The following is an 8,833-nucleotide window of genomic DNA, read 5'->3' on the forward strand; positions in this document are numbered from 1 at the left end:
GTGTCCTCCCCTTCCTTACCCTGTTCAGTGACTTGTAGGGCTGTGGGTCTGTGTACGAGAAAGGGGCTTTTCTCAGGAAACTCTCCCGGAAGGCGAGCTGCTGGACCTGTGTGGGAGGACAGGGAGGCTCATGGGGACAGCCAGCACCTGGCAGTGGGGAAGAGCAGCAGAGTGTCCCAAAGCTGCCTCGGAGCTGTGTCCCACCCAGGGCCCCGGGCAGGCACCTCGAAGTCCTGGCACTTGTCGCGGAGCACGGCGGCCTCGGCGGCTTGCAGGGGCGCCGCGCTCTCCGCCACCCGCAGGCACAGCTTCTTGTTGTTGTCCCAGTGCTCGGGCAGCTTCTGCAGTGGGCACCGTGTGGGGTCACCAGGCTGGCCCCAGCCAGCCCTTGCCCAGCCCCCCACATCCCAAGCAGCCCACCTGGAGCTGCAGGTGGATCTCCTCCGGCATCTTGTCCCCGTAAGTCTTGAGCAGAGCAACTGTCTCCTTCAAGGGCTCAAACATGACGTCAGTCGCCTCCTGCCTCTCCCTGACCCTCGCCAGGTGTCCCATCACTGCCACCAGTCCTTCATAGTCTCCCTCCTCCAGAGGTTTGCTCAAGCCAGCAGTGGACTGTTGGATGAAATCCTGCAGCTCCTGGAGACTGAGAGGACAGTGGTGCTCACCAGGTGTCCCTGGGGCTCACTCTGCAAGGGCATGCCCCCCCAGAAACTCGGCCCTGAAGGTGTCTGGAACCTGCACTTCCAGGGCTGTCTCCCATGGGTCAGCCCTGCCCTGGCACACAGTGGTGCCTGTGCCACAGCTTCAGTCACTGGGAGCCAGTGCCAGGGCTGGGCAGGCTTTACCTGCTGGTGACGTGGTGGGCGAGGAACTGCCGGAGCACCAGGCTATGGCCCCTGATGGCATCCAGCAGCGCCTTCTTGAAGGGGCGGCAGTCGCTCTGCAGCCACCCCCCAAACACCCTGGTTTCCTCACAGCCCAGCACATCTTCATGCAGTGCCTCGAGCGCGTTGATCTGGGGACAGGAATGGGCCATAGTCTGTGGCTGGCACCTCACCGGGCACCCAGTGTCCTCCAGGGCACCCCAAGCACTCAGCACATCTCCAGGCACCCATCCCACACCTCCTGTTGAAAGAACTGGAGGGGTGGTAGTCCGGGTGCCAAGGGCTTCTCTGGCTCTGGCTGTGGCTCTGTGCCTGGCTGTGGCTCTGTGCCGGGCTGGGGCTCCCCCTCCTCAGGGACAGGGGCTCTGTCCATGGTGAGGAAGCTCTGCAGGAACTCCTCGGGGCTCTCCTGCCACAGGTAGGAGAGCTCCTCAAAGCTGGCACTGAATTCTTCACCTTCTGCCATGGTGCTGACCACCAGCGACATCAGCTTCTCCTGCATCCTCAGCAGCTCTTCCTGCTCCTCCAGGGCAGTCTGAAGGGACAGCAGAGCTTGGGGACAAGCTGGGGACATGACCACCCTCATCCACCCTCACCAACCTCACCCACCTCCTGCTGTCTGTGAGCTGTGCCTGTGAAGAACTCACCTTGTAACTCACTGCCCCCTCCAGCAGCCGTGGCATGGACGCTGCCACCGCCTCCGTGTCCCCGAGCAGCCCCTCCACCAGCACCAGGAAACTGTCACCAGCGCCGGCGTCCAGCGAGGGCTGGTACTGCACCCTGCCCTCGGACAGCTCCATGCGCACCTCGAACAGCGGGGACACCTGGGCCTGCAAAGGGCGCTGCCAGCTGTGGGGGGTCATGTCCCACAGCCCCACAGCCCCCGAGCTGCAGGGAGCACGGGGATATCACCTCTGGTCACTGACCAGACTGACAGAGAGCAGTGGGACAGCACAGGGACACCCAACACGGGGACTAACCCTAACCCTAGCCCTAGCCCTAACCCTAACCCTAACCCTAACCCTAACCCTAACCCTAACCCTAACCCTAACCCTAGCCCTAGCCCTAACCCTAACCCTAACCCTAACCCTAACCCTAACCCTAGCCCTAACCCTAACCCTAACCCTAACCCTAACCCTAACCCTAGCCCTAACTCTAACCCTAACCCTAGCCCTAGCCCTAACCCTAACCCTAACCCTAACCCTAACCCTAACCCTAACCCTAACCCAGCACGGGGACACCCAGCACTGCCAGAACACCAGGACTTACCTCAGGGTCCATGTTGGTGAGCAGCAGCTGCAGGGTTCTGTGGACGAGTCTGCAGAGCCCATCCAACACGATTCTGTCTATGTAAGCCACGTAGTCCAGCCATATCCTCGAGGACAAGCCAGCCTTAAACAGATCTGCGTTCTCCTGCACGAGAAAACCACCAGTGTTTGTCAGTGAACCCTGACATTGCTTCGGGTCCTTCCTCGTGCCCCTGGGAGCCATCCCGTGCTGCAGGGCCAGCTCTCACCTTCACCATGCCCTGGATCTTCTCTCCTGTGCTCCCGATGACAGCGCGGCGCTGAGCTAAGGCGTTTTCTTTCCCATCGAGGTCCAGGAGCGCAGTTTCCTTGTTGTCCTTTCTTCCAAACAGGGGAGTGGCTGAACAGTTCTGCAGGGAGGAGAGAATGGGCTGCTCTGCTGAGCCAGGGAGAGGACGACCCCGGCTGGATGTGTCCCAGACAGCGGCTTGTGAATGCCAGCAAACATTACCTCCATCAGCTGGGTGATGTTCTGTAGGTTCAGCTTCGCTCTCTGGACCCGTTTCTGCAGGTCATGCAGGCTCTCCCTCATCTCCTGGATGTATTCCATGACACCTGGGAGGGAAAAGGGCACACGATCACGTTGTGGAGACATCCCCCAGGGCAGTGGGAGGTCGGCTGGTCCTGGGGATCAGGGACCCCCAAAATGCACAAGGAGGATCCCCAGTCTTGGACGGTCAAAGTGGGGGTTTGTACCTTCATGGTTCCAGAACAGAGTCTTCTCAGCAGTGGCCAGACGGACATCCAGGGCCTCCAGCTCCTCTTCCAGCAGTGGCTTCTCCACTGGCATCAGCTGCCGCTTCACCTGAGCCAAGACATCCCCAGGTGAGTGCTGCTTCACCTGAGCCAGCACATCCACAGGTGAGCGCTGCTTCACCTGAGCCAACATATCCTCAGTGAGCACCGAGGAACAGGGTCCCCACCCCACCAACACAGTGATGGGGGCCGGGGGTGGATGGCAGCAGCCACGGCTTGGCTTAGCCAAGGGTGGGCAGGGAGCTGAGGTGCCAGTGATGTGCCTGTGGTACCCAAACCCCCCCAGTCCCTCTCAGCCTGGAAAAGCAGCTGAGCTGTCTCCCCTTCAGAACCTGCCTCATTGTACCAGCCCACGATGAGCTCCAAGTTGTCCCCTATCTTTTGGAAAGTCTCATTTTGGGCGTAGAGGCTCTCAGCATTGCTGGGGATGTCGGGCTTCTGCTGGATGTGCAGGTACTTCACCTCCCTCAGGACAGCAGAGAGCTGTGGGACAGCAGGGCCAGGAGGGGCTGTCAGCAGCCCCCCGTGCAGCTCAGACAGCCCCGGGCTCACCCCAGGGAGGGGTGCAGGTGCTGCCCGTGCCAGCACCCACCGCTCTGCTGAAGTTCACGTGCAGGAGCCCGGACTCGGGGTCCCTCCGGAGCAGGGGCTGCTCCAGGCTGAAGTGGCAGTCCTGGCCAGGTCCCCTCGCCCATTCCTCGTAGATCCTCTTGCTGTAACTCTGCAGCATCCCCATCATTTCCTCGTACTTCCCGGACACCGTGTCAGCCTCAGCACCCACCATGGCACTGTCAGAGCCACAACAGAGCTGCGGCAGCAGGACGCGGGAGGGGACCCGCTCCAGGCTGGTCCTGCCCTGTGTCCCCGTGGGGTGACAGGGGACCTGCACCTACGGGTGGTCCATGGCCAGCAAGTCCTTGCGTGGCCCCTCCAGCCGCTGCTGCAGCTCCAGAGCCCACTTCAGCTTCCCGGCCACCTGTGGCAGATTCTTGTGGATGGCTGGGGCCCCCCCGTGGGGTGGTGGGGACACCATCCGGGTGTCATACAGCGCCTTCACGCTCTCCAGCTCTGCCTCGAACATTCCCAGCAGGGCCGTGTAGCAGGGGGAAGCCTCAGCCTTGATCAGGGGCCGCTCCAGCACGGAGGCAAACATGTGCACCAGCTGCAGAAGAGAGGCAGGCACTGGTTCCTGCACCCTGGAGCAGCCCCAGGGTGGGTGAGACCCCCAGTTCCTGTGGGAGCTGTGCCAGACTGCTGAGCTGGGCACGGGTACCTTCACAGCAGCTGTCAGGCGGTTACAGTCATCAAAGCCTTGGCAGAAGATGGCAGCCAGCTGCTTGTTTGCATCCTCAGCCTTCTTCTGGAACTCTTCAAAGTCTTTGTTCCATTGCTGCCATTGAGACCAAAATGGTTTGAAGTGGCACAACCCCTGTGCCTCCTTCCCAAATCCTTCAGGAAGGATTTGCTGAACTCAGAGGGTCCCCATGACCTGCTCCAGAGCCAGCCCTGTGCTGCTGTGGGACAGTCCCATGTGTCCCTCTGCAGCACGTTCTCACAAAGAGATTTTTTTTCTTCACTTAGCCAATGTTAACACCTCCATTCCAGCACCCATTACATTTCCACTCCAGCATCTGCTCACCTCTTCATCGGGATCCAAGGGATCATATTTGCATTCAGCAAAAGCTTTGGTGGCTTCACAGATCTCCTCAGAGATCCGCAGCACCCAGGCCCCGAGGAAGTTTCCTCGCACCCCTCCCAGCACTGTCTTCTCCAGCTTCAGGAAGTCGACAGCTGCCTGGAACAGCTCCTGGCAAACATAAACCCCATTTTACCTGGCTGGACTCCAGCACAGGGCTGTGTCCTGCCAGCATTCCCACAGGGGTGCTCCCCAGCCTGGCCAGGGTGTGCCCATCGTGCCATGGGGGCTCAGGGCTGGGAATGGTGGCACTGAACTCCCAGTGCTGTGGGACCTCACCCTGTGCCACTCCCACCCCGGGATGCCCAGGCCTGGCTGAGCCTGGCACTGTGCCCTGAAGTGCTGGGCTGTCACCTTGATGGCCTCGAGCCTGTGCAAGAAGGCGTCCATCCTCCCAAAGAGCTGAGTGGGAGGGAACTCCCAGAGCTCTGGCTGCTCCTGGAGGGGAGAGGGGCTGTGAGTCTGGTGCTGGTGTGCAGGGGGGCAGATGTTCCTGCACCATCCCTGCACCCACCGGGAACAGCGTGGGCATTAGGTCAGAGCAGTAAGTGCTGTAGGACTGGAAGAACTTCTCTGTGGTGGAGATGGCGAGTTTGAGTCCCTCCAGGGTCTCCTGGGGCTCTCCTTGCAGCCCCTTCAGCATGTCCTCCGGGTTCAGGAATTTGTAGGTCTGGGGCACGCACAGGCAGGGGCCATTGTCAGGAGGATGTGGAGGCTCCTCCTGCCCCTCACCCCCTGCAGCCCGTGCCTGCCCCAGACTCTCCCCAGCCCTCTGTGGGGCTCTGCTGTTCCCTTGTCTAGGGTGTCTCCATCACCAAGACTGCATCTCCACATCTGCCCCAGAGAGGCAGCTGGAGGGGACAGGGTGGGTGAGTGCTGGCCCTGGGGCTGTACCAGGCTGATGAAGAAGTTGCAGATCTCCTGCAGGATACGGGCTATGTGGGCAGGTGAGTGGTAGTGCACGCAGTGAGCCCGGAGCAGGCAGACAGTGCAGAGCACCTTGGGCACGAAGGACCGGAGCTGTGGGAGCAGAGCCTCGTCAGGGGCTGCAGCAGAGCCAGGGGATGTGTCCCCCTGAGGCCTCAGGGGCTCTGCTGCTGCCCAGATGAGGCCACCAGGCTGTGCCTGGTTATTTTGCCACATATCACTTACCTGGGAGTAATCTGCTTGCTCCATCTCCTCCAGCAGTGCCTGCAGTGGCTGCAGGTGGAGGCTGACATCGTTGGCTTCCTCCAGACCTAGGACAGGGACAAGGTCTGTGTTGGGGTGAGGACACCCTGTTGGAGGCAGCCACCACCATGTCACGGAGCTCACCCCCAGTGACGGCGCTGAACATGCTCTGCAGGGAGGGCCAGTAGCAGCTGTCAGCCTTCTCCAGTGCCTTGGCCAGCACTGACACCTGGGGCGAGTGCAGCTGGCAGGGGAGAGGCACCAGGCTCAGCACGGGGGGCTCAGCACGGGGGGCTCAGCACGGGGGGCTCAGCACGGGGGGCTCAGCACGAGGACGTGCAGCCACCATGGGTGGGACAGTACCTGCTCAGTGATGCACTCCAAGCTGGTCATCCTGGTCTGCCAGAAATCAAACTCCACCCTGGGCAGGGGGTGCAGCCCCTCCAGCAGTTGCTGTGCTGGGTCCTGGCTGAAGATCTCTTCAGCCTGCTGGAACCACTCAATGACGACAGTCTCGATGGAGTGCAGCACTGAACCATCTATGGGCTCCACCAGGCTGAAAGGCAGATGGGTTATGGCCCCTGGCAGCCCTGAACTGCCCCAGGAGAACCCCAGACAGCCCTAGGGAAGCCTGTCATGCCTGCATCTCTGTTGGTGCAGGTTCCTGGCATGAACCCACCCCTCAAACGCTGCTGCAGGGGATGGCTGTGCCCAGGGCTGTGCAGGGACCCAGCCAGTGTCCCAGCTCCCGTCTCTCCCTGAGTGATTTATGCTGTCCTAGGCCCCTGCCAGGCTTTTCTGGCACCAAGTGGTGCCAGCAGCACCCACCAGTCCATGGTGGCACCGGCGTCATCCCAGCTGACCAGGTGCTCGGGCAGGGGGAGCAGTGGCTTCCCCTGGATCTTCCCACTCATCACAAACAGCTTGTTCTGCAGCTTGTGAGTCTGTCTCACGATGTCCTCCACCACAATCCTGGGCCAGCTCGACCCCTCATCCTGGCTCAGGAGCAGAGGGGACACGACCTGCGAGACAGGGCTGGGTCAGGCCCTTGGGCATGACCTCCTGTACACAGGGCAGTGGCACCCCAGGGTCCCCTCTGCTGCCCACTGAAGCACAGCCTCAGCTCTGTTGGCCACAGATGGGTTTTGCTGATCTTCATCTCATCAGTGTGACCAAAAGACCCCTGCTCTGGGTTTCCAGCTCTCATGGCCTGGGAAGTGCAGGAAGTGGCACAGTGAATGCATTCAGTGGAGTCAGGGGCTGGCACACAAGCAAGAGCCCCCAGCAGTGAGGGGGAATACTGGGGGCTCCTGGAGCTGATGCAGCTTTTGGGTGCTGTGGACTGGCAGCAGGAATATTTATAGGAAATTTGAGAGAAATCCACTTAGACATTTCCCAGCTGCAGGGTAGAGGTAAGTGGGCATTATTATGAGTTTCTACAATTGCAGTGAGGAAGTGATCCAGCTGGGGCCAGAAGAAAACTGGGATGGTGACCTTTCACTCAGCTCTTGTCCTGGTGGGGCTCATTCAGCATAGCATGGAAGCCACTGCAAGGTCAGGGCGAGGGCCTGGGACACGTTTTGCACTGTGAATTTTAATTCATTCTGGAGCCCACCTGGAAATTTGGCTAGAGCAGCCCACAGCAGGGGTCCCAGTGCAGCAGTGTACCCAGGGAGCTCAGCTCACCCTGCCCACCCCAAACCTGTGGGTACAACCCACCTCCAGCAGCACGGTGATGAGCTGCTCCACGGGCGAGGGGCCGATGTCTCCCAGCAGCAGAGAACCCCGACAGTTCTCCCCGGTGATGCTGTCCCCCTTCTTCTTCACACAGTAGATTCCCTTGCCCTTTATGGCAGGTGGGAAGCAGGTAGTGGGCAGGATCTGCCCAGCAGGGTTCAGCACCAGCACCAGTTCCTGCATTTCTGGCAGCTTGAAGAACTTGTCCAGCATGACTGAAGTCTCCTCGCTGGCCACAAACTTGGCCCACTTGTCCGGCCGGACGTGCAGCAGCGCCGTGGCCAAGCTCTCGAGGAGCTCCAAGCGCTCGTCCTGTGGGGCTGCCATCGTGCCAGCACCTGGGGTGGGCCAGTGGGCAAATCCCTGCTCAGCCAGGGGCTGTGCAAACCCCACACCCTGACACTGCCCCTCCCGCTGCCCTCAGCCTTCCCTCTGCACATGCAGTCTTAGGGGAAGCTGCCAGTCTCATCCCTGCCTGGTCCCAGTGGCCCCAAGCCTACCCCATTCCTGCCTGGCCCCATTGCTGCCCTGGCTCACCCCAATCTTACCTGGCTCTGTGGCTTTCCTGTGGCACTCCTCAAGCCTCCAGCAGCCTCCAGACTCTGTCTGCACCCAACTGACAGTGCCACAGTTCAACTGACAGTGTGTGCCCCAACCGGCCGTGCACCAGCCCAACAGGCACTGGCACCAGCCCAACTGCAGGGCTCCCCTTCCCCCCGCACTGCCCCCATCCCTCAGCAAGGGCTACTTGCCCACCCTTGCCAGCCTCAGGCCGCAGTGCCAAAGGCACAGGACGGGCAGGGACTGCAGCAGGGAATGCTCTGGCAGATCCCCCCATGGCACAAGTGTGTAACCTCCCCTCCAGCCCTGATGGCACCAGCGCAGCTGGCACAGGCTTGATGCTCCCAGCTTTGCCATCAGCCCAGATTGGCTGTGATCCCATTCACAACAGGTACCAGCTGGGTATGAATCCCTCAGTCCCATTGCAGAACACGGTCCCTGAGGGTTCCCCACACCCCCATTTCCCCAGGTGCTCCACCTGCAGCAGGTAACCCCAGCCCTGCCCAGCCCAGCTCGGTGCCCACAGCAGGATGCAGGACCAGGAGCTGTCCCAGGCTGGAACAGCCACCCTGTGCTCTGCAGTGAGGTACCCCAGGCACTGTCCTGGTGGCCAGGGACAGCTGGGCAAGGCACGGGGCTCACCAACACCCCCAGCACAGCAAGAGCTCAGACTGGGAGGAGCAGGAGCCCAGTCCAAGGCTGGGCACAGGGCAAGGGCTGAC

The 8,833-nt window shown here is 61.1% G+C and overlaps 1 protein-coding gene across 1 annotated transcript in view; it reads right to left on the reverse strand.

Moving 5' to 3' along the window:
- The window catches only part of DNAH17 (dynein axonemal heavy chain 17), a 33,757-nt gene extending 25,880 nt beyond the window's left edge, over window positions 1-7,877 (reverse strand). Inside the window, exons 1-24 of the mRNA XM_088176708.1 lie at window positions 7,533-7,877; window positions 6,642-6,835; window positions 6,177-6,369; window positions 5,958-6,057; window positions 5,796-5,881; window positions 5,538-5,663; window positions 5,158-5,313; window positions 4,998-5,081; window positions 4,587-4,754; window positions 4,221-4,337; window positions 3,841-4,109; window positions 3,540-3,735; window positions 3,284-3,430; window positions 2,888-2,996; window positions 2,643-2,746; window positions 2,401-2,541; window positions 2,154-2,297; window positions 1,532-1,714; window positions 1,215-1,419; window positions 1,123-1,172; window positions 846-1,015; window positions 421-643; window positions 225-341; window positions 20-106 (exon numbers count right to left, since the gene is read on the reverse strand). Coding sequence (XP_088032834.1) covers window positions 20-106; window positions 225-341; window positions 421-643; window positions 846-1,015; window positions 1,123-1,172; window positions 1,215-1,419; window positions 1,532-1,714; window positions 2,154-2,297; window positions 2,401-2,541; window positions 2,643-2,746; window positions 2,888-2,996; window positions 3,284-3,430; window positions 3,540-3,735; window positions 3,841-4,109; window positions 4,221-4,337; window positions 4,587-4,754; window positions 4,998-5,081; window positions 5,158-5,313; window positions 5,538-5,663; window positions 5,796-5,881; window positions 5,958-6,057; window positions 6,177-6,369; window positions 6,642-6,835; window positions 7,533-7,877 — 3,714 coding nt within the window. The remainder of the gene's footprint in view (window positions 1-19; window positions 107-224; window positions 342-420; window positions 644-845; window positions 1,016-1,122; window positions 1,173-1,214; window positions 1,420-1,531; window positions 1,715-2,153; window positions 2,298-2,400; window positions 2,542-2,642; window positions 2,747-2,887; window positions 2,997-3,283; window positions 3,431-3,539; window positions 3,736-3,840; window positions 4,110-4,220; window positions 4,338-4,586; window positions 4,755-4,997; window positions 5,082-5,157; window positions 5,314-5,537; window positions 5,664-5,795; window positions 5,882-5,957; window positions 6,058-6,176; window positions 6,370-6,641; window positions 6,836-7,532) is intronic.
- Between the last annotated feature and the right edge of the window lie 956 nt (window positions 7,878-8,833).

The sequence above is a fragment of the Sturnus vulgaris genome, chromosome 20 (assembly GCF_052056855.1).
Source record: "Sturnus vulgaris isolate bStuVul1 chromosome 20, bStuVul1.hap1, whole genome shotgun sequence".
Classification (NCBI taxonomy): domain Eukaryota; kingdom Metazoa; phylum Chordata; class Aves; order Passeriformes; family Sturnidae; genus Sturnus; species Sturnus vulgaris.